General features: G+C 40.5%; 1 protein-coding gene across 3 annotated transcripts in view; it reads right to left on the bottom strand.

Annotated features, from left to right (window-relative positions):
- RPS6KA3 (ribosomal protein S6 kinase A3) overlaps nt 1-24,686 on the bottom strand; it is an 82,141-nt gene that overhangs the window by 8,908 nt on the left and 48,547 nt on the right. For 2 of the 3 annotated variants that reach the window (XM_053306829.1, XM_053306827.1), the window contains exons 10-16: nt 16,245-16,315; nt 10,369-10,457; nt 10,216-10,280; nt 10,020-10,122; nt 3,356-3,480; nt 2,386-2,511; nt 1,601-1,690 (exon numbers count right to left, since the gene is read on the bottom strand). In XM_053306829.1, coding sequence (XP_053162804.1) covers nt 1,601-1,690; nt 2,386-2,511; nt 3,356-3,480; nt 10,020-10,122; nt 10,216-10,280; nt 10,369-10,457; nt 16,245-16,315 — 669 coding nt within the window. The remainder of the gene's footprint in view (nt 1-1,600; nt 1,691-2,385; nt 2,512-3,355; nt 3,481-10,019; nt 10,123-10,215; nt 10,281-10,368; nt 10,458-16,244; nt 16,316-24,686) is intronic. The other variant, XM_053306828.1, reaches the window with a different exon arrangement.

Below are 24,686 nucleotides of genomic sequence, written 5' to 3'. Positions count from 1 at the left end.
GACACCCGACCTCGGTATACATGGGGGGAGGGTTAAACCCGCACATCTGTGGGTCGGGGTGGCTGGAAATGACCTTGGAGATCATTTCTGGACACCATTTTGTGTTCAGGAGTTATTTTATGGCTCATTTACTTTAAAGGGGGTGCTATCTTTGGCCAATTTTCAGCACTGTTTTTGCTTATGGGCAACTCTGGAACAAGGCAGGGTACTTTGGCCAATTTACTGGTTTTGGGGGTGACTGGGGAGTGATTTGGGGGCAATCTTGGGCAGTCCTGGAACCTAACCCCCCCAATTTCTATAGCCCTAATGCTCCATTATCCACAGGTTCTCTATATGTACCCCCCAAAACAGAACCCCCACAAATAATGGGGTTCTACACACACACACACACACACACACACACACACACACACACACACGGCCCACCAGTCTGCATAGACTACACATATAGAAACATTCAAGAAATTAAATATATGTAATATAACTTTTTCTTAATGCGTTTGCAAAATGGAAGTGAAAGAGCATTTTGAAATTCATAGGATTTCAACTTCAAACTTTGTTTTATTGAATAATTACCATAGATAATAAATTTGAATCAGAGTAAATTTGAATTTGTGGAAGATTTCCTGCTCCTCTTAGGCATGATGATGTTTTGGAATTATTGATCAATAATCAGATCAATAACTGATTTTTAACATTCAACAGTGTTAAAAATCTGTTGAGAACAACAAAACATGATCGTTATATTCATAATTTCTTCTAATTTTTTTAAAAAAATATTTAAACCATTCCCCGAGCTTATTCTGGTAAAAAGTAGTGTATTCCGCTAATTTCAGTGGCAGATGTTTATGCAAAAGTTGTCATCTGTAGGTAATTGGGAAATATTACTATTTTGCACAAACCAACAAATTACTCAAAGTATACTATAAAATATATAATATAGTAGAATAGCAAGTTAGAGAATAAATGTCCATATAAAGCATATTTTGTTGTATGTGCTTGACTTGCAGAGAACTTGGCTGGAGAGGGATGGAGGAAAGCAAGCAGAAGGAGGATGTTTTCAGTTTTTGCTTTGGACAATTGCAGACAACACAGATAGCAACTCACTGCCTTCTGTAAAAGCCAAATGAGCAGATAATATCCTCCCTGCCCAAGTTCTGGAATTGGCCCAAATAAGGTAGAAGCACCTTTTGTGAATCTGCTCATGCAATCTGCCTCCGCCTCACCACCATTTCGCATCAGTCTAGAGATCCGCCCCCTCCCCCCCCCCAAAAAAAAAGTTCAGGAGCAGCTTCTCAGGGTCACAGTAAGGTGGGGGGTGGTGTATTTGTTCAAGGTTATGTTCTTATGTTCTTACAGTACCAGTTGCAGGGGAGTAATGGCAAGAGAGAGGGCACAACCTTCCTGCCTGTAGGCTCCCAATGGCATCTGGTGGGCCACTTTGCGAAACAGGATGCTGGACTAGATGGACCTTGGGCCTGATCCAGCAGGGCTGTTCTTAAGGTTCCTTCCAGTAATACAAGTTAGGAACAACCTATTACACTGATATTTATAATTGAATTATATTAAAAATAAGTGAAGATATACAGAAATTACTCACATCTTTGAGTGTAATAATATTTGGATGCTGCCCATATCGCAGCAGGATTTCTATTTCCTCTGTGGGGTCTCTTTTACTCTTGTCTATAATCTAAGGAGATAAACAATTTGAATCAATAACTATATATTATTAACTTAAGTTTTCCAAATGTCAATATTTCTTTGAACATCTCTCGGAAGTTTCAACAACAATTTGGTATGGAGAGGCAATCCCATTCCCAAGCCAGCTTTCCTTCTAAGCTCATATTACTTGCCTCATTGGGTGGATCCTAGTTTTGTAATTCCCCAACCATGTCAATTCAGCTGGAGAAGCCGTCTCCCCCAAAACTCACACCACCTTCTCACCCTGTGGACATAGTCTCTAAGATGCTCTCCAATCTCCCTAACACAATGCAACTCCTATCTCAATGATCTTGATCAATGAAAGGAGAGCTGGTCTTGTGCTAGCAACTAGCAAGCATGACTTGTCCCCTTAGCTAAGCAGGGTCTGCCCTGGTTGCATATGAAAGGGCAACTAGAAATGTGAGCACTGAAAGATATATTCCCCTAAGGGGATGATGGAGCCGCTCTGGGAAGAGCAGAAGGTTTCAAAGTTCCCTCTCTGGCTTCTCCAAGATAAGGGCTGAGAGAGATTCCTGCCTGCAACCTTGGAGAAGCCGCTGCCAGTCTGTGAAGACAATACTGAGCTAGATAGACCAATGGTCTGACTCAGTATACGGCAGCTTCCTATGTTCCTATCTTAGAGCACTGAGAATACACTTATATTACTGATAAGAAAATTATTACCTTTACTGCATATTCCATATTTGTTGCTTTATGTATACATCTTTTGCAAACTGAATAGGAACCGACTCCTATATCTTGTTTCACTTCATATCCATCAGTAAACTGAATACTGTTCCTGTGCAACTGCTACCAAAATAACATTATCAATTAATGAATACTTTACCAATATCCAATATAGCTCTTCACATTAGAGAATAAATGTTCACAGCTGCATGAATGTTTTGCACAACTTAATACTGAATTTTAGAGGAAATATTTCCCAATCTAAATTTTCACCTTTTTTTGCCAGCTTAAATGCTATGTTCAAGCATGCAGATTAGAACGGAAATACACACAGTTATTGCTGTTTGATATATTTTATGTGCAAAAATTATAACAGTTATCTATGATCAGTTATAACAAGTGAATAAATGGTTTGAATAAAATCTGCAGAGTAAGAAAATAAAACAGAAGAACATTGGTCCGTTATGAGCAGAGCCATTAAGATGAAATGGATAGAACCAAAATAACCAAAAACAGAAGTATGAGGGAAAAAAGCAGCCAGATATGAGTTACTATTTGTATGTTTTGCATATGGGAATAATTTAGAACATTGAGACTTCAAGGCATTTCTTTGCATTGAGGATTTATATTATTTACCTGCCTTGAGCCCCTGAGATACAGCAAGCTACCAATAAAAAAGAAAAAAAATAAGGAAATATCCAAAGATTTACTTTACTGGGCTTCCACATGGTAAGTGTATTTTCACTTAAAATCCATTCACACAAGTGGCTTGCAAGAAATAAACGAAGCCACTTTCAAACACAGATGTGCAAGTCCTTTTACAAGGCATATGCAAAGTTTAGCTACCTGTGCATATAACTTGGGCAAGCTTGTGTATCCATATGAGGAACTGCACAAGCAATACTGTTCTGCTTATAATTGTCTGGATCCCAGCCAATATGAATAGTTCTTCATTAAGAACATTCACCTGAACAATAGAGTGCCCAACAGATGTCTGCATTGCTTGACTTTCATCATCTGATGCAATAGCTACGAAACTGAAGCCCCGAAAAAGCTGGTGAGCATTAGCGCTAGGTGGAATGCCAGGTGAATCTAAAACACAACACACAAAACACAATTCATTAGAAAAAAGAAGAAGCAGCTTGCTCCTAAAATGAGATAAGAATATGTTACCAGCTGAGCTTATTCTCCCTGCTCCCAGAAGCCTCCCTGGTTGTTGCAACTGCATCTCCAGGCTTGGGAATTGCACTTTTGCTATGCTCAGGAGCTGCACTACAAAGTGAGCTCCCAGTCCATGTTATACATGGGGACAAGTTGCTTAGTTGGCAGTGGACTGGTCACCCCTAGATTTGGCTACAGGCCCCACAAATTAGAAAGGAGATTACATCCACACTCCCTTTCTGTGAGGTGGCCTGACTAAGCAGACTCCAGGACTAGCTACTGTTAAGTGTCTAGCATTCAAGATCATTTCAGCCTTGGAATGAAATCTAAACTCCCCTCTTCCTCTTGCAAGAGAGATAACACCTGTTGTTAACGAAGCACTCAGGCCAGGAAGGACAACAACAGGCTCCATTACAATAGGCATGAGTCAGTGATGCAACTTTGAAAAGGTGCTCATTGAAACTTTGGATAGGATTATTGGGAAGCCTTTCCCAGCACAGGATATTCTTTGAACGCACCTGCAGACTCTGATTTTCATTCAATCAGCCTTGGTGATTGAATGATTCACACCATAGGTGATTCACACACCTTCATACCCAGAAACAATGCATTCTAAAAAGGTTGTCTGGGCTCCCCTGTTCAGCAGAGCAGGGCAAAAGACAAGTGCCCTCAAGGAACATTTTGGGACATAAGTATCCCTATCTCCATGACCCAGTGTGCTTCCTTGTGTATCGTACTAACTACACCTGAGACTCCCACTGTGAAACATCTGTGTTCCCTTGTGCCTCTCACTCTGGACCCCAGCTGACTACAACAAGATACTCCAGCAGACCACCTTGGTGTTCCTCTCCAGGACAGGTGATAGCCTCTTGCCCGGCTTCTTCAGGACTGAACCTATCCCTTTCTCTTATTTCTGAAATCTTGGCCCTCTGTCTTAAAGTGCATCTCTAGCCCGTCTGGGAATATACACATAATTTGTAGTTACAGAACATTTAACTTTAAGCTAAATTTGCCTTACAATAGTCTATTTTTTAAACATATTTGCATTGCTCCTACTTTACTTAGTCTTATTATTTTTGCTTTAAATAAACTTTTTTATTTAATTAAAACCTCTCTCACAAGCTTTCATATGCTTGCACAAATTAAGGCTGATTGGAACTGTCTCCCCTTTTGAGCTATGTTCCCCACATTTGCCCAAACTAGGGGGTTCAGGCCAATCACCCTTGAGGCAGTTTCATTAACAACTATTTCTGTATCCTCAGTACAACTTAGAACTATTAATGTGCATGGTTATAACTATTAGACAAAGGCAGTTTGTATGAAAAATGTATTCCCACTCTGAACAAGCTACAGCAAACTGATAGACAACTGAGTTACAATCCAGAGAACAATGTAAATAATCATGTGCAAGCAGAGGGGCTTCTGACCCTCAACCCCACAAATAGTGTTCATCTGAACTGAAACCTTTATCTATTTACAACTAGCAAAATACACATAATTAAGGGGTATAGAGTGTATAGGCTTGTGCACCGGTACCTGGGAATGATATACAGTGCGCCCGTTGTGGAATCACTGCTTATGTAGACTAGGCCATACAACAGTAAGAGTAAAGGGCAAGTTTTAGTCTTCCTACAACAAAGTGAAATGCTTATTTTTCCCCATAGGAGTGAATGGCAGCCATTCATTTCTATAATTAATAGACCACTTGGGAACACTGTTGGCATAGGTAAGCCCAGCCATTTAAAATTATGTGCCTATCTCCACAGCCTTTGTCCCAGAGAAGCTAGGTTCAGGCACAGGTATATGCTCAGTATCCTCCGCCATGAAGACAAATGCAGTGAAGTCAGATTCAAAGAACTCGTTTAGCTTCTTTGAAATCTCCTTATCCTCCTTAATAATCTCTTTCACTCCCTGGCAGGTTTCCTGCTTCTGCCCCTTAGGTTGTTTCTTAGTCAATTTAGAGCACGATGGAAAACTGGGCATGAGTCTTTATTTTATAGACATATACATAGCATGTTCATGTTGCCTAGCACCTCAACTTCTTTGCTCACAGATAAGCCACATACAAATATATACTGGGGCATTCTATGCCCAATCAAATAAGGATTACATTATATTCATTGATTGTCATTTGCAGAGTTGTTATAAAATGCTGCTTAAATGCATCTATAGGCACTGGGAATCACAGCCCTTTGAAAATTGGTTTCAAGAACATATTACCCATAAATGTGTGTGCTTTCTTTTTGCTATAGAATGTGCAACCCTTAAAGCTTTCTTTCTCCAGAAGCACTCTGTGCAACCTGTAAGTAGGCCCATGAGGGTCATGCAACCCTCACAGACCTACTTCTACTTCTGGATTGTACAGAGTGCTGTGGGGTGTGGATTGGCAAACATTAGCCCTCCACTTGTGCAAGCATCTGTACTTCAGAAGTGGGGCCACTAGAGGTGTGCATGTGGCTTTTATCACTGCATGTGTGCACCATTAGCAAGGATGACAGCCATATTTTATATTTTCATGTATATGACATTTTAGGCTGTTGGGTTTCTGAAAAATGCCAGAATGCCCCACATTGGTACCCTCAAATCAGGATATGTGCAAAGTACTATAATGATCAAACTAGTTTAGCAACTTCAAGAACAATCATCCTAATATTCCCATGGGCTATATGTTTAAACTAGGCAGAGCTGCTTAATAGCTATCTTGCATCCCTTGTCTTCTCCCACAAGGGAAGCATGGCCCAACTGGGCAAAAATTGCACTAGCAAAGTATGGAAGAAATCATGCCTCAACACAGTAAGGAGATAAGAGAGCAAGTAGCTACTTTACATTAATTTAACTCTCCAGGAGCAGATGACCTATATCTCAGGGTGCTGAAGAAACTTAACAGATGTGATCTCTGAGCCACTGTCTAATCTTTGTGAACTCCTAGAGAATGGTTCATGTGCTGGAATACTGGAAACAAACAAATGTTGTTCCTATCTTCAGAAATGGCAAAGAGAAGAAACTACAGAAGCCTGAAGCTGACACCTGGCAAAATCCTAGAACAGATTGTTAGGAAGCTGGTCTGTGAGCACTTAGAAAAGAATGCAGCGATTAGCAGAAGCAGCATAGGTTTGTTAAGAACAAGCCACAGCAAATTTATCTTACCTCCTTTTTTGACAGAGTTACTAGTTTAGTACTACAACTATGAATATTGGTAGTAAATTTGGACTAGATGATATTACTGTTAGGTAGATTCACAGCCTGCTGAACCACGGTACCCTGTGATTGCTAATGGCTGCATGTCAATCTGAAGGGCAGTACTGAGTCAAGTGCCATAATGCTCTGTCCTGGACCCTGTGGACTCAATATTTTCATTTACGAAGGGATTTGTCCTTTGGCCCCTGTGGCTGGAGCTGATGGGAATTGTAGTCCAACAATATTTGGGGAACCAAGATTGAGAACGCCTGCCTTAGAATCAAGATTCAAACCAATCTGGACAGGCTCAAATGTTTGGGAGAGAGGGAAGAACCAACACAAAACCTATATGAAGTTCAACAGAGACAACCAAAGTCCTGCATTTAGTTAAGAAAAATCAGATGCATAAGCATAGATTGCAGGAGACCTGGCTTGGCAGCAATAATGTGTGAAAAGGATCCAAGTGTCTTAGTGGACCACAACTTGAACATGAGCAGCAGTGTGAAGGTAGACAGCAGTATTAGCAGAGACATGGTGTCAAGATCATGAGAAGGAACTGCTCCCCAGAGCAGAACTAGAACCAATGGGTCAAAATTACAAGGAAGCAGATTCTGACTAGATATCAGAAAGAATTTCCTAACTATATGCTGTTCAAATGTGGAACAGTCTGCCTCACGCAGTGGTAAACTTTCCTACTCTGGAGGTTTCCAAAACAGAGTCTGTCAGAGATGTATGACCTTCCTGCAGTGAGCAGGGGGCTGAACGAGAAGGCTTTCACAGTCCCAACTAAAATTCTGCAATTCTATGTTTACTTATGTCGATATTAGCTCTACTTCCAAGCCATATGATTGATAATAGCGCTGTGCAAGATTAAAATTTTCATTTTCTTTAAAAAAAAATTCATTTGTTTCATTTTCACTTGATTCATTTTGATTGTGTTTTCATGTATAGCTTTCCCCCCAGTAACTGATCTTTTCAACACAACCACCCCCTGTAGACACTTTTCAATACGTATAATAGCTCTGCAAAATGTCAATATCATCCAGAATGATAATGCAACCCTCATGAGCCAGATTTTATTGATTTGGCATGGAACCATCATCATGCAGTGTGCATTTAATCCCCACCTCTTTTTGCATGTAGAATGGCTTACCTTCATGCAGCAACAGCTTGTACTAACAAAAAGCAGAGCCTTGGAGCAAAATAGATGCAACAACGGTAGACCCATATCTTCAAATGTAAGTTACCACCAAGCAACCAGTACAGCACAAAACAGCAGCATTTCAAGTGCAGTAGTAACAGAGGAAATTGTTGCTGCGCTTTCCCCTCTACACAGGGAGGTAGCTATTAGTTGAACAAGGTGGAATAAATGGCCCTGGGCCCTTCTGGGGCTGACTAGGCAACAGCTCACTCATGCATGGAGAGTGTGCAATATTATTTGCATAGGAACAGGAGAAAAAGGGATGCAGAGAATGCTTTGTTTTTCATCTTGTCCCTATAGTTCTTCTGCCGCACAGACAGGGTCACAGGAAAAGGTGGCAGTGGGGAGGGGGAGGAGAGAGAGGCAAGGGCCTATCTTCATTTCTTGCCCCAGGACCCACGCCAGCCTTGCAATGCCACTGCCTCTGCAAGTGTTTCCCAGCCATATTTTTCCAGCTGAACCCCAAAGCATGGAAAGAAATCAGCCTAGGGGCAGGACTCGTCAGAGCAAGTTTTGAGCAGAGGAAGAGCTCAGTGGCTCCCCTTCTGTACATCACTGCTCGTGAAGTTGCCCACCACACGTTCCCCTTGTCCTCTTTACAGCTAAACAGTAACCCATGATTGAAGTCTTGCTGCTGCTGTCATCACATCTAGTTTCATCCTTGCACACAGGAGGATTCTGGACACAACAGATGCTTAATACATGAGCATGTTACTGAAAGCCTGAGCATGCTAAGGCATATCAGGAAGTCCACCATGTTTAAGTAAACATACATAAGCTTCTGTTATGGACAGCACTCAGTTTTTGGTGGGTGTCTGATTTGGTGGTGATTTGGTGGGTGTCTGATGAATTGGCAAAAGGGCCTGAGCAGAGCCATCTTGACTCAGGAAAAACCATTTTGTGCTCTTTATCCATAGCCCTATTTTTCTGAGAACAGCAAGACAGCAAACGAACCTATTGTTGTGCCCTCTGCACATGGCCTTCACCTCCTAATCAAAACAAGGCCAAGCTTGGAGCATGAGAATGAAATCACCAGCTTCTGGCTTGTTTTGAATTGGGAGGGGGGGAAGTGCTCATGCAACTGTTTATCAGAGGCCTGGACGGTGTTCTCAAGGCAGAAAGGAAAAGACCCGAGAGGATACTAATATGGATTGGAAACATCTAGGACGGGGAAGTCAACTTGGGAAGCTATTTAGCAGGCCCTCATAGGGAGAGAGCATTTTATTCTGAAGCTTGCCTTTCATATTTTTGTTCTATTTGCTTACATGCTACTGTACCTTGCAACTTAATGAAGACCTCAACTTTACGTCAATGACTGTGTTGTGTTTTTGTTATTCTTTGTTATGAGCAATAAAAGAGATATTAGGGGAGAAAAGAATCCTTCATCTGCTTTATTTTTACTCGCTGGAACAGTCCTTGGCCTAGCTACACCCTAGAACCATAGGGTTTCCTTGGTTGGGCGAAAGGCCAACCAAGGTTAAAGTATACATTCTTGGCTGGCACACACCTCCCCACTCCAGTGATGTCTTGCATATGATACTTAGAAAGTCAAATACACACTTCGTATGCTAACTAAAACTTCTTAGGTACTTAATAGGAAGACCTGTAGCACATCCAAATAAAATTTAAAGAGGACAAGTATATATCAGCTTAGGAAGTAACACAAAATCATAGAAATACTTGGGTGTTTCTAATGCACCAGAGCTATGCAACCACCCTAAGTGGCGCAGCAGGGAAATGTTTGACTAACAAGCAGAAGGTTGCTGGTTTGAATCCCCGCTGGTACTAATATTGGGAAGCAGCATTATAGGAAGATGCTGAAAGGCGTCATCTCATACTGCACGAGAGGAGGCAATGGTAAACCCCTCCTGTATTCTACCAAAGAAAACCACAGGGCTCTGTGGGCACCAGGAGTCGAAATCGACTTAACGGCACACTGTACCTTTAGAGCTATGCAACTGCATGAGAACTCTAAAAAATCATTTCATTTTGCAAATTCTAGCCTCAGAAATGTTATGTTAAAACCATACAAATTCTTAAAATTTAAACCATAGCTTTCTTATGCTTTCTGAAGCCAGTAAATGCATCTTACCTTTTGGAGTTTTTGCTGTAAATTCAGGATCAAAATAAAATGTATCTTCAGGTCTACCAGTTGCAGGTTTAAATGGTGGATTAATTTCTCTTCTGAACAATTTCTACAAACCAGATTTAGGACATTAGAAAAATATAAAGCGTTTCTTAAACGTTGAAAAATTGTGTACTCACAATCCAGTCTATTATGTACTTACATTCCAGTCTATTGTGGAGAAAAATGGATGCCTCTTAATTTCTTCAACACCATCAGGACCTGCTCCTATTGGATATCAACAATTGACAAATTTAGCATAGAACTTATTTAGTATAATGTGGTCTGAAGTAAATATCTTAATTAAATACTTTACCTAATCTGTTTGCAGGGTTTCGCTTGAAAAGCATTCGGAGAAGACTTTGAGCTTCTGGACTCAAGAACTGGGGCATTCCAAGTTTGGCTCTATACAATACAAACACATTAACAGCATACACACATTTACAATCGGAATCTGTGTGTTCACTCAGTGTTTTACACAACACTGAAAAATGCAACTGGTACTACAACATACAAAAAAGCTCCAATCATGCAGATATATCATCTAAAACTTGCCTGTTACAACTATGTAATATTAGGAGAACAGGAAGGAAATGTAAGGGAAAACTAGGGAAAGGAATATTTGGTAAAAACAATGCCAGATGTAAGAGTTTATATTTTATTGCAATTTAATTTTTCACACGTATAAGTAGGCCTGTGTGAATTCTGCATCCTAAAAGCTCAACTTTACAAAAGCATAGCTGCAAAATATGAAGGCAACACCAGGTAAAACCTATGAAGCCAAAAGGAGGGTCAGCAAGATTTTCTTTGCATCCTTACCTCAGCTCCTAAAAAAAATACCAATGAGAACTACCCCAGTACTCATGCTGCTGCTTGCTTCTACATGCATTTTTTACTTTTAATCCCACTATTTTTCCACAGCTACAATTAATCGTATTAATCAAATATTATGAAGTACTTGTCAAGAAAAAGGTAGCATTCATAGATGAACTGAAAAGATTATATAAAACATCATATAATCTTTTCAGTTAGTCTTCGAGTGCTACCTTTTTCTTTACAAGTACTGCTTAATTCCATCAGATGGCATTTGTAGCCAGAAAAGAAACACTGATGAAAATTCATAGATCCAGAGGAACTATAGAGCAATACTTTAACAGACAGACCTACTTAACAGACTATCCTACCAGGATGCCTCAGAGTACCAGTTGCAGGGGAGTAACAGCAGGAGAGAGGGCATGCCCTCAACTCCTGCCTGTAGGCTTCCAGCGGCATCTGGTGGGCCAATGAATGAAACAGGATGCTGGACTATTCTTATTTAACCTCCTGAAACTGTTCCTTGAAACGACCAGCAAAGCAAGCCATCTGTACCGTAGCAAGCCAACTTGGAAAGGCTAACTGGTTCTTTTGAAACACCAAATCTGTATCTAAATTAGAATCAATGTGACTTTTTGGAAAAGTGGCTGTAAGCATTCCATCAGCTGCATCTGGCACAGTTAACACTGATGGATTGTAGCTTTGCTGAGGCCTGAAACACACCATGACCTTGAAATGCTATGATTAACATCTCCGTATTATGGCAGAAGATTCTCTTGAAAATCCTTCATTAGTGACTGGTTACTTCACAGCAAAACAAAAGCCTGCTGCAAACTGTCGAAGATTATACAACTGCATGAATGAGAACTGTTTTGTTTCTTATTTCTGATAAGCATATATGAAAGCATGCCTTAATCGAGTTAGGACAAGATATGCACAAAAAACAGTTACTACTTCAGGCTGATGACTTTGAAAACTCCTCCTCCTAGTACTGGAACAAAAATACACGCCCAAGAGAAATAAAACACTGGAGGAATAACCACTACTGATCCAGGAGTTTGCTGCCCGCAGAGCACTAAATGGCATCCTCTCTGGTTCCTCCTTTTTATTCTCCTCCCACCCTCTCAATTCCTTCCTTTTCTATTAAATGAAAAACTGGGTGATGCCATGTTGCCTTCCTTCCTCTGCAGGCCATCCATGGGTTTGTCACCTTAAGTGACCTGCTTCACCCTCCTTCATGGTAAGGCTGGCCCTGGAAATAATGCTGGTTTTGCAGCAAAAAAGTGGGAATGATCAAGTGATGTCTCCATCCAGCGTGGTATAGTGAGAGTGCTGGAGACCTGGATTCAGATGCCCACTTCACCATGAAACTTACTGCGTCATCCTGGGCCAATTATTTTTGTCAGCCTACCTATCTCATAGGGTTGTTGTGAGGGATTAAACTGGGGTTGGGGGATGAGAACCATATATGCCACCCTGAGCTTTTTAAGAAAGGACAGGATAAAAATGCAATTCAAAATAATAAAATGGTATGATAGAAAATGTGAACTTGATATTATCACCAAGTTAATTTCAATAAAATAATTAAATTCAAATAGAACATATTACGTGACATGAAAGCTTATAAGAGGAGTCACACTTGGTAAAAGGATCAAAGTCATTTCATAGTATTACTATATAATAAAAATAAATGTATGGATGTATATATATGTAAATTATTTTTATACAATGTAAAAAACTGTCAAGTAATTATGAAACTATTCAATCATTTGTATATCTCAGTTTATCATCATTACTTCATCTAAATAAATGCTTTATAAATGAAAGCACTAAACTTGTAAACACAATAGAAAATATTGTGCTAAAATTAGCATGGGGGTCACTTGTATTTTGTTAGCAAAATACAAATAAGCAGTATAAGGAAGAAGCTACAGAGTACAACATTTACAGTGTCAGAAAAATGATTCACAGCCTTGGATAATGCACAGATTCAAATAACCAGTTATGCATTCAGGGTGATATCAGAGGGTGCCTGTTTTGTATTGTTTAGTTACAGCCTCTGTCTAACCTAGAGGTTTAACAAATGTCTAAGAGATTAAGTATTCTTGCCTTTGCAGTTAATTGACAACAATCCTGGTTCTTTTAGTTTACACAGTCTGTCCAATTTTACAACTATAGCACAGGGAGTAAAGTGAAAAAAAAAATTTATACCAAAAAATGTTTGCGCCCCCCCCCGGACTGAACCACCTGGGGGGGGGCAATGGGTGCCGGACCGAACTGGCCCAGTCAGGTTCGAGTCCGGTTCTGACTCGAACCAAACCGGGCCAGCCGGTTCTGTGTACATCCCTAGCTTGGACCGGAACAAACATGAGTGGAATTCCACTTTCACAATAGGGATTTTCCATCCACAGCTCCCCACTGCAGCCCCATGTCATCCCCAAAAGTCACTCCCAAGAGGCAGGAGACCCTCCAGAACAGAATGAGATACAGCACAGGGAACTACAATGGAAGAGGGGAAATTTCCAGCAGTGGAAATCGGGAGAAGTATTACTATATCTTATTAAGCTGCTAACAGCTAACTAACTGCTGCTAAACTAATTCCCTGCTAACCAAGCAAAAGGTGGTGACTCAATATTTATTAAAATAAATATTTATAATATATTCTATTATATGATAATATTTATTTAATAAAATATTAAAGTGGTGATGCTTGTATTTAAGAGGGGGAGAGTAACTTTTCCTACCCAAACCCAGCACAGTGTTTGTCTGTGTTAAGATTGTGAGCCCTTTGGAGACAGAGAATCATCTTATCTTTATTTCTTTCTCTATGCCATCGGCTTTGTGAACTATTTTTGTTGAAAAGTGGTGTGTAGATATTTGTAACATAACACCACCACTCTACTGTCCTTGGTTAATATTTTTCAACTCCAAATTATAGAAAGCAGTTTTCTTGCTTTCTTTTCACCCTCACTAATCTGAAGTAATTCTTCTTCTTGGGAAAAGTCCCAGATAGATAATTGTTGCTGTGTTTGCTACTCTTCCTCCTAAGCCTTTGGTGGTAGGCAGGCCAGACATCAGGACAAATAGAACACTATTTACCTTCTGATGACCAGATTGAGCTAATGTTGCAGCAAACCATGTTGATGTTGAGCCCCTGCTGGTGAAGTGGTAAAACTGCCGCCCTGTAACCAGAAGGTTGCAAGTTCGATCCTGACCAAGGGGCTCAAGGTTGACTCAGCAGCCTTCCATCCTTCCGAGGTCGGTAAAATGAGTACCCAGAATGTTGGGGGGCAATATGCTAAATCATTGTAAACCGCTTAGAGAGCTTCCAGCTATAGAACGGTATATAAATGTAAGTGCTATTGCTATTGCTAAACCAGGAACTACTAGTTTTGCTTACAGACTGCAATCTTAAGATTAGTTAAGAGTGTCATGTGCACCTACAATCTGGGAGATAACAGCAGCAAATTTCTGCTGGGGGAAAATAGCCCCATGTCATCTTGGACTATATTCAGAAATCAGTAAAGAGCTCAAGGCCACAATAAACTGACATCATTTTTTAAAAAAACCTATTTTATTCAACTGATCTACTTATTGCCTTTATCTGTGTAAATATGTGGTTGTGTTTTTCCTTTAATCCTTTATGTTCTTTAGATTATAGTTGATTTATAGGAATCATGGGTTTTTTTTTAACCATATCATGGTTTCTGCTCTTAGCATAAATAAATCTGAGATGAAGTTTAATGTTTTTCAAATTCACATTTTCAACTCTCAAATTGCCCTGCCCATTTGCCTAGTGCTTTCATATTTTTCTACAGTTCTTCACAAACTAGTTTAATTTGCTATACTAAGTATTTTACCATTTGCTAAATGTTTTTGCATTGATAGAAAGAAGATTTATAGAAAGAGACAGGTAGATTTTCACTGCAAAATGGCAGGACGAAGAAAGTCATACGCACAAACACACCCACACAAGAATAACTGCTGAAACAAATGAGTACATCTAACCATCTAGATTTAGACCAGGGCGTAAGGACCATGGAACAAGTGGGGATGATCGTCCTCCTGCTGCCAGGGTCTGGGGGTGCTGCCAAGGCACTCCCTTGCCCCATCCCTCACCCAGCTGGCAAATGAAGCACTTGCTGGCTGGAAACACGAGGCATGCCCCTCTCCTCCCCAGCCAGTGTTTCACTGAAATGCTGGCTGTGCTGGGGGGGAAAGTCCAGCCATCCAGTGTTTCAAGGGAGGGATGGGAGAGAGTCAGGCAATGGTCCCGTCTCCAGGATCTGATGTCAGATACAAGTGGACGGGGCCAATGCCAAGGATGGGGTCCATCGGAACTTCTCTTCCCCAGTCAGTGGTTTGTGGAATCACTTACTGGGAGATCATCTGCGTGAGCTCCCAGTCAACAATTCCATGAACCACTGACTGGGGAGGAGAAGCTTTCCATTCTTATATCTTCCTGTCATCGGCATTGGCCCCACCCCCTTGTGGCTGATGGGTGTGTGGCTTGGGGCATGTGCATACTTTGTGTCTGTGATTGTAAAGCCTAGGGTGTGGGGGAGCTGCTGGAGGCCAAATTGCCTATGTTCTTGGTCTAGACACAAAGTGGTTTTGTCTCTCACGTTATTCTAGGTGCACACAAATTTCAAAACACAGGAAAGATCAAGTGTCATTTGAGTTGCTCCAGAAGCTAGAAAAGTCAAGTAATACAGTAGTGTAAAATACAGAACTGTCAAATGACCAAGTCAGATATATGTGCATATGGCCACAAACAGCTTAGGATACAGGAATATTTCACAGTATCAGATTTTGTTTTAAACACACACACAAAAATACTAACATCTAGATAAATACGAACATGATTATCAATACAGATGGAAAGCTTATTTCATGCTATAATTGGATAATCTTCCACAATCCATAAATCTTATCTGCAGGCAACTTTTTATGGATGTTAGAATTAAAACAGTACGTGAGGAGCAGGGAAGGATATTTTGAGGAGGTTGCAGAAACAGGAGAAGCACTGGAAGGAGCAGTAGTTTGTAACTGCAGGATTGTAAGGAGGGAATGTGAGAAAGCTTTCCAAGGTTGGATTGCATCATTAATGGAAGATGGTAAAATATTAAGGAGCAGAAAATATAAGGAGAGTCATTAGGAGATAATAGAGTTGAAAAGATATTATTGCAAATCAGAGAAGTACTGGATTACATGTTCTTAAAACTTTTAATCCAGAAAAGGTCATTAGTAGTATGCATTAGGGAGTCAAGATTTATCAGTACCTTTGAAAATGAGGGAAGAGTAGAAATTAGATATTGCAGCCCGGAGGGCATCCCCAGTAGAAAACCTGATGAGATATATAAATAAGAGTGTACTCACTTGAGAATCATAGTCATGGTTTCTTTTCTGTCTTTCCCTTGGAAAGGTAGAGTACCAGTGAGCATTTCAAACTGTATAGAGTAAAACTTTCATCAATTATGTTAAAAAACCTGGACACAACCTACTTTGACAAAATTACTTAGCAGAATATTTTGCTCCTATTTAAACAAATTGTACATATCAACAGAAAGCCTTTGCAATGCAGTATTGTAGTATTGTACAGCTTTTTGTTTCAAGGGTTTATAACATCTATAATTCATGCAGTTAATTTGTGTTTAGATTCCTCAAGTTTAAGACTGGATCCTTATGGGCAGGGGGAATTATGTATACATTTCTACTCCTGATGAGTTTTAGGATCTTAAAAAAAAAAAAAAAGCTGCTTTTCATGAAGAAAAATTCTTTATCTATTTTAAATATGATTGTGATATTTTGTTTCCCATTCTTATATCTGTGCAAATAAATGTGATATGTAGTTGTTTATTAAAAAAAACCCTACGTTGAAATTAAGCAAAATTTAAATGGCCACTATAATCCCATGATCAATGATATACACGCACATATGCACAGGAGTTTTTAGTGTACATTTATAGTTCATTGTTACTGTCCAAGTATTATTTTCCTCTGGAAAGTGTCTCCTTATTTATCTTTGCTCTGGCCACAGAAAGGCATATATCACCTTATTTTAAATCTAGAGCAATGGCAGCTAAAATTGATTACAAGCAAATGGAAACTAAAATTCAATATGGTTCAACTGTATTTTCTCAAGAATAAGACTTTCAAGACTGAGAATGCACATCCTTTTGTTTTATCTTAAGCCTTGCACTGCAAAAGTATGAAATAGTCATTTAACAACTCACAGAAGTCACCATTCTAATTCTTTATATGAAATTGTTCCATTTACTTTACAATTTCTCAAAAATGTACCCCGGGAGGGAGAAAAGGAACTTAGAAGCTTCTATAGTTGTTTTTTTTAATGGAAGCAATCAAAGCGTTCATCATATAATACCATCAGGTCATGTTGCACAGAACATACAATACAGCTAATTTATTAACTTGACTTTATGCAAAAACAAAGACATGCAACTCAAAACCTACATTGGTTTATATGCTGGAAAGCTGAAAATTCTCAAGCAACCAATAGGTTATTAAGAAAATCTCACTTTTTAACCACTTGGGGCCAATGCACACACAAACCACGTTGGGTCAGTTCTAACAAACGCAGTAATTACCTAAAGTGAAGGAACAGTCTGCCCCGCCCACTAGCTGGCCCCATGTCTTGTGTATCTCTTTCATATAGTACAAACACATCATGAATTGAATGTGTACAGACTCAAATAGCAGTATTAATCCCTCACATAAAATTTGAGAATTGACCACTTTATTTGCACTTATATGATGGATTTCGCATGCTTAAGCGCTATACAAATGAGATGCCCACATGTGGACATGTGGCAGGGAGAAGTTCATTGTGGGTGATCAAGATCTCACCCCCACTGTGTGCTGAAATTTGTCAAAACTGACCCACTGACTTCCTGAAAACTGCAGTTAGCAAACTTGTAGAAAGCATCAGGAACACACAGTTCCTTTTAAAAACTGTTTGCCTGCATAATAGTAATTAAGCAGTCTGACAACACCAACAATAACTTCAGTGATCGTATCTAAAGGAACTGAAACCTACTTCAAATTGCAGTATCAATTTCAGGGACCCTCAGGTTTCTCTTAGGTTTCAGATAACAATTGTGGCAACTAACTGTTTAAATGTGGTTAAAGGGCAAATATACTTTTGATCTGGAGGAGGACTGTAGGAAGGAAGCATGTATTTTCTGAGGTTACCCTCAATTTGCTAAGTACAATTAGCAGGAATTTAGTATTTTATCTGCATTGTCCCTTTGTGTCACTTATCTCAGTTGGTAAATTTCAAAACTGAATTCAGATCAAAGCGAAGTTTACTTTCAAACAAGAGTCCACAACATTTTAGGTTTAAAAATGTGATTTGTGATGAAAATAAGATAATATCCAACTATAAAGCTGTGTCAACTTTTAGACCTTTTTTCACCTAAGAAATGATCACAATATAGCAGAAAAATCTGGTATTTCTAAGTTGTAAAACAAGAGAGGGAGAAATATAAGACACTTCAGTAACTTGTGCATCAGGTTTTTGTACTTGTTGTGTACCATGTAAATGGGGAAGGTGCACAGTCCCTCCACGTGGACCTGGAATTTGGTATGTGCACTCCCTTTGCATCTTACACTACAAGCAGAGAGCTTCCTCTTCCTAGCATGTTTTTACTGTACTAAGCACCTTACTTGCTTACTCATATATTTGGTCCCACTCAAAAGAATTGAATTTACTTCCAAATAAATGTGCTAAGGATTAGTGATCCAGAGAAAAACAGGTTGCTCACTTGTAACTTTTGATCTTTTGGTGATCTGGTATCATTCACAACATGGGCTTTGCAGCTGTACAGTAGTCCAGGGGAAGGATTTCTAGCTCTTCACAGTGCTCTGAAGCTCCACCCTTCATGTGCAAAGCATGCTTAGGATCCTTAGCGCCAGAGCTCTTTGTCTCTCAGTTCCTTCATAGCCACTGTGCAGAATGCACCAAACAGATAACATAAAGGATCTGAACTGTGATACATAAAAATAAACCAACAGATTCGATAATATAACAAAAAACAAAAATACAACTTAATATATAAACACAGACTATATTCAAGGTGAAACAAACATATGTGTATGATAATATGAATAACTCATACAAGTAAATTAACAATAGAATCCAATCAACAATAGAAATATGAACATAGAACAACATATGAACATAGTATAATATTTCTAAAATGTGTAAACACAGCAGCTTTCTGGTAATGTTTGCTGATTCAATAGACTTTTTAAAGTGCTCATAAAATTTCAAATTGTTCTTCATAAGAATAACATCTTCCTTATATTTCTGTGCTGAATAATAGATCCTTTTTCATGGGAGTCCACCAGTCTTCTCCCACCATATGTCCATTCAATATAAATTGAACAAAAGTAAACAGTATTCCCACAGGGTTTTCCAGAACCTGTCTCCCCAAAGGTTTCTAACAGAAAACTTTCATTACTGGAAAGCTGTTGTGTTTACACACTTTGGAAATATTATACTGTTCTGTTGTTCTATGTTATAATTTCTGTTGTTGATTGGATGTTATGTCTTATTTACTCATACAAATTCTTCATATTATTATACACATATTTGTTTCAACTTGAATATAATTTGTATTTATATATTTTGTTGTATTTTTGTTTTTTGTTATATTATTGGATTTGTTGGTTTATTTTTATGCTGTGCAGACTTCACAAAATAAGTAAGGTAAGTGAAGTAGGTACATCCAAAAGAGCGGGAAGGCTGGGCGGGTGTTGTGAATGATACCAGATCACCAAAAGATCAAAAGTTACAGGTGAGCAACCTGTTTATCTTAATGGTGATTCAGTATCCTACACAAAGTGGGTGAATAGTGACTAAAACCAGCTTCAGCTGCAGAGTGGATGTCCAGGGTGCAGTGTTTTACCAAAAGCAAGTTGGTTGCCACTTTCCATATTTCAGAAGAGGCAATGTTGGATATGTGAGTAGCAGAGGTGGCCCTGGAGGAATGGGCTTGGATGCGTCAAGAGGCTTGACATCTTGCTTAACATAGCAAGTAGAGATTAGTTGGACCAGCCATTCAGAAAGACTTTGCTAGGAAGAGTCTATTGGAATTTCTAAAGCTCTTGGTCCTGTCCAGGTAGTAGAGGCATACCCTCCCAACATCCAAGGAAAGAGCATTCCAGAGGGAAGACAGGGTTCATGAAAAATGTGGTGAGTACAAATGCCCTGGTTAATGTGGAAATTTGAGACCACTTTAGGTAGAAAGATGGGGTCAATCTGCATCACAACTTTATTGGGGCAAACAACAAATGCAACATCAGCTCTTAGAGCAGTGTATTAGCTAACCCTCCAAGAGCTAGTAATGGCAATTAGTAAAGCCATATTAAAAACAAGAGTGGTTTAACAGAGGCCTAGGATAACAGTTCAAAGGGGGCTTCAGTGAGGGTGGAGCACCAATGAGCAACTCAGAGTTCTTAACTGGGGGGGGGAGGAATAAAGGTTGTTGAGGCCTTTCAGAAATATTTTGTAGTTTGGGTGCAAAAATAAGGTTTGAGTGTCCCATCCCGAGTGTATTGCAGACAAGGCTGACATATGTGAATACGATGAATATATACAGGTGAAACTCGAAAAATTAGAATATTGTGCAAAAGTTCATTAATTTCAGTAATGCAAATTAAAAGGTGAAACTGATATATGAGATAGACGCATTACATGCAAAGTAAGATAAGTCAAGCCTTAATTTGTTATAATTGTGATGATCATGGTGTACAGCTCATGAGAACCCCAAATCCACAATCCCAGAAAATTAGAATATTGTGAAAAGGTTCAACAGTCTAGGCTCCAGGTGCCCCACTCCAATCAGCTAATCAATCCATAACACCTGCAAAGGGTTCCTGAGCCTTTAAATGGTCTCTCAGTCTGGTTCATTAGGAATCACAATCATGGGAAAGACTGCTGACTCGACAGTTGTGCAGAAAACCATCATTGACACCCTCCATAAGGAGGGAAAGCCTCAAAAGGTAATTGCAAAAGAAGTTGGATGTTCCCAAAGTGCTGTATCAAAGCACATTAATAGAAAGTTATGTGGAAGGGAAAAGTGTGGAAGAAAAAGGTGCACAAGCAGCAGGGATGACTGCAGCCTGGAGAGGATTGTCAGGAAAAGGCCATTCAAAAGTGTTGGGGACTTTCACAAGGAGTGGACTGAGGCTGGAGTTAGTGCATCAAGAGCCACCACACACAGACGGATCCTGGACATGGGCTTCAAATGTCGTATTCCTCTTGTCAAGCCGCTCCTGAACAACAAACAATGTCATAAGCGTCTTACCTGGGCTCAAGAAAAAAAGAACTGGTCTGTTGCTCAGTGGTCCAAAGTCCTCTTTTCTGATGAGAGCAACTTTTGCATCTCATTTGGAAACCAAGGACCCAGAGTCTGGAGGAAGAATGGAGAGGCACACAATGCAAGATGCTTGAAGTCCAGTGTGAAGTTTCCACAGTCTGTGTTGATTTGGGGAGCCATGTCATCTGCTGGTGTTGGTCCACTGTGCTTCATTAAGTCCAGGCTCAACGCAGCCGTCTATCAGGAGATTTTGGAGCACTTCATGTTTCCTTCCGCAGACGAGCTGTATGGGGATGCTGACTTCATTTTCCAGCAGGACTTGGCACCTGCCCACACTGCCAAAAGTACCAAAACCTGGTTCAATGACCATGGGATTACTGTGCTTGATTGGCCAGCAAACTCGCCTGAACTGAACCCCATAGAGAATCTATGGGGCATTGCCAAGAGAAGGATGAGAGACATGAGACCAAACAATGAAGAAGAGCTGAAGGCCGCTATTGAAGCATCCTGGTCTTCCATAATACCTCAGCAGTGCCACAGGCTGATAGCATCCATGCCACGCCGCATTGAGGCAGTAATTGCTGCAAAAGGGGCCCAAACTAAGTACTGAATACATATGCATGCTTATACTTTTCAGAGGTCCGATATTGTTCTATTTACAATCCTTGTTTTATTGGTTTCATGTAATATTCTAATTTTCTGGGATTGTGGATTTGGGGTTCTCATGAGCTGTACGCCATGATCATCACAATTATAACAAATTAAGGCTTGACTTATCTCACTTTGCATGTAATGCGTCTATCTCATATATCAGTTTCACCTTTTAATTTGCATTACTGAAATTAATGAACTTTTGCACGATATTCTAATTTTTCGAGTTTCACCTGTACCACTTTTCAACAAAAGTTCCCAAAACAGTTTACATAGAGAAATAAAAATAAAGATGGCTCCCTGTCTCCAAATGGCTCACAATCTAAAAAGAAACATAAGATAAACACCAGCAACAGCCACAGGAGGGATACTGTGCTGAGGTTGGATAGGGCCAGTTGCTCTCCCCCTGCTAAATAAAGAGAACCATCACTTTAAAAAGGCACCTCTTTGCTCAGTTAGCAGGGGACTTTTATAGATGAATTGGAAAGGGTCAGCATGTTTCAGGGAAGTCAAGTGCAGGAGGACTTGTTGGCTGGAGGCAGCAGTTGGTTCTAAGTCCTTAGATTTCGTAAAGGTGATTAATCTCTTCCATTGACAGGAAAAGTTACGTCTGTTCAAGGCTTTCTGCTTGTGGAACAAGATCTGGTCTAGAAGTTCAGCCTCCAGGCTATCATGTTCAATATTCAGAGGCTGCGATGGAGCACTTGGCTCCCGTTCTGGGAAGAAGATCCAGATGCTGGTGGAGACCTGAGTCATAAGAGGAGGGACAATTATGACTGCCTTGGCCACCATGGTATGAGTTATATGCATTTTGTCCTGTGCTGTAGGATTCTGCTGAGAACATGTGACAGGAGAGGGGTAGAAAAGATGTGTGGTCCAGGGGATTTGAAAGGCATCCCCCAGGGACCCTTCATCCACTGCCACTCTCAAGCACTTTTTTTGTACTGCGTAATGAAGAGGTCCACTTGGGGAGTCCCTCAGAAACAGAAAAGATCAGAAAGGATGTTGTGGTTGACCACCTATTGGTGTTGACAGGATAGGCTTGTTTCTCTGCTGAAATTGTCTGCCCACATGTTGTTGATGCTCTTCATGTGAAGGGCTAGTGGGTAAGACTTGATGGTTTATGGACCAGTCCCGGAGTTGAATGGATAGGTTGCAAAGGGATTTTGATATAGTGCCGCCTTGGCAGTCAATGTATGCAATTGCAGTTGTGTTGCTCAGTAGGACTTGGATTGTCCTGCCACTCAGAATCAGTAGGAAAGCTTTCAGGGCCAAGAGAACAGCTAAGAGCTCCAGAAAGTTTATATGGAGAAGCGATTGCTGGTGACTCCAGAGTTTGTTCCATATTCCAGAGCTCCTGCGCAGTGAACACCCTGCCCCTTTTAGGGAAGCAACTGTGGTAAGAGTTATAGTGGGGATAAGAGGATGGAATGGGATGCTCTTTGTTTGGTTTTCTGGTAGAGTTCACCAGAGCAGGGAGTCCAGTACGGCTGGTGGCAACAACAGTTGCACTTGTTGGCTGTCCACATTTGGCTGGAACTTTGAAAGAAACCACAACTGGAGCTGTCGCATGAGGAGTCTGACAAAGGACAGTTGCAGTGCAAGATGCCATCAAGCCAGAAGAGGCATTAGATGGTACCTATATAAGTAGAGATTTCTGGGGAACAGGCTGAATTTCTTCAAATTCACTTGGATGCCCAGGTCCTCTAGGAGTGCGAGTACAGTCTGGATGTGACTGGCAAGTATTGCCTTGTCTGGAGAGGTTTTCAACCAACCACCCATGTATGGAAAAAGGTACATTGGTACTCACCGTGAAGGTGTCTTCTGGCTGGTGTAGAAGAGGTCACCCAAGCTTGGGATTACATCCCCCCCACATGCTCCAAAAGGCAGGAAGTAGTCATACTTGAAGATCCTTAACCCAGTGCATGTGGGCGGATCTCCTCAGTGCTTAAAACAGCTCAAGCTACGGAATGAAAACCACAGAACACAACAGAGAATATACAACAATATACAAACAATAATGCAGAGAAAGACAGAAAAACTGTCCCCCTACAACCAGATCATCAGCTCCAGCCGAACACAACCCGGGCGGGCCTTGGGTGACCTCTTCTACACCAGCCAGAAGACACCTTCACGGTGAGTACCAATGTACCTTTCTCGGCTGGTGTAGGAGGTCACCCAAGCTTGGGACATACCACAGCACCAACCACGGGAGGGAAAATACCCAAGCTGGAGCTACTGACCCGGAAGGACCTGTTGCAGGATCCTCCGACCAAATGCTGCTCTGGCAGCTTCATGTTCATCCAACTTGTAATGCCTTGAAAATGTAAAAGGCGACGACCAAGTAGCCGCCTTGCAAATCTCTTCATGGGACACCGGTGAAGATAACACAGTGGAAGTGGCTGCCGATGTAGTTGAGTGCGCCGTAATCTGACCAGGCACCGAAAGTTTCTGGGCTTCATACAACATCGTAATGCATGAATGAATCCATTGAGCAATAATGGCTGAAGAGACCTTGCATCCCATCTTAGAAGCCTTAAAGGCCACAAAAAGAGCATCTGACTTACGAAAAGCCTGCGTCCGGTTGCACTCCTTCTCTGCAGGGTGACGAGCATCCGGACAAAAAGAAGGTAATTAAATGACCACCTCACGATGAAACTGAGACTTTACCTTAGGGATAAACGAAGGATCCGGGATAAGTCTCACAGAGTCCTTAGAGAAATTACACAAATTACTCTGAACTGACAGAGCCTGCGATTCAGAAACCCTCCTGGCTGATGTTACAGCTACTAAAAAGGCCACCTTCCAGGAGAGCATCTGCAATGAT

The sequence above is a fragment of the Hemicordylus capensis genome, chromosome 3, assembly GCF_027244095.1.
Source record: "Hemicordylus capensis ecotype Gifberg chromosome 3, rHemCap1.1.pri, whole genome shotgun sequence".
Lineage (NCBI taxonomy): Eukaryota > Metazoa > Chordata > Lepidosauria > Squamata > Cordylidae > Hemicordylus > Hemicordylus capensis.
Note: the sequence above shows the minus strand (reverse complement) of the source record. Positions and strands in the feature narration are given on the sequence as shown.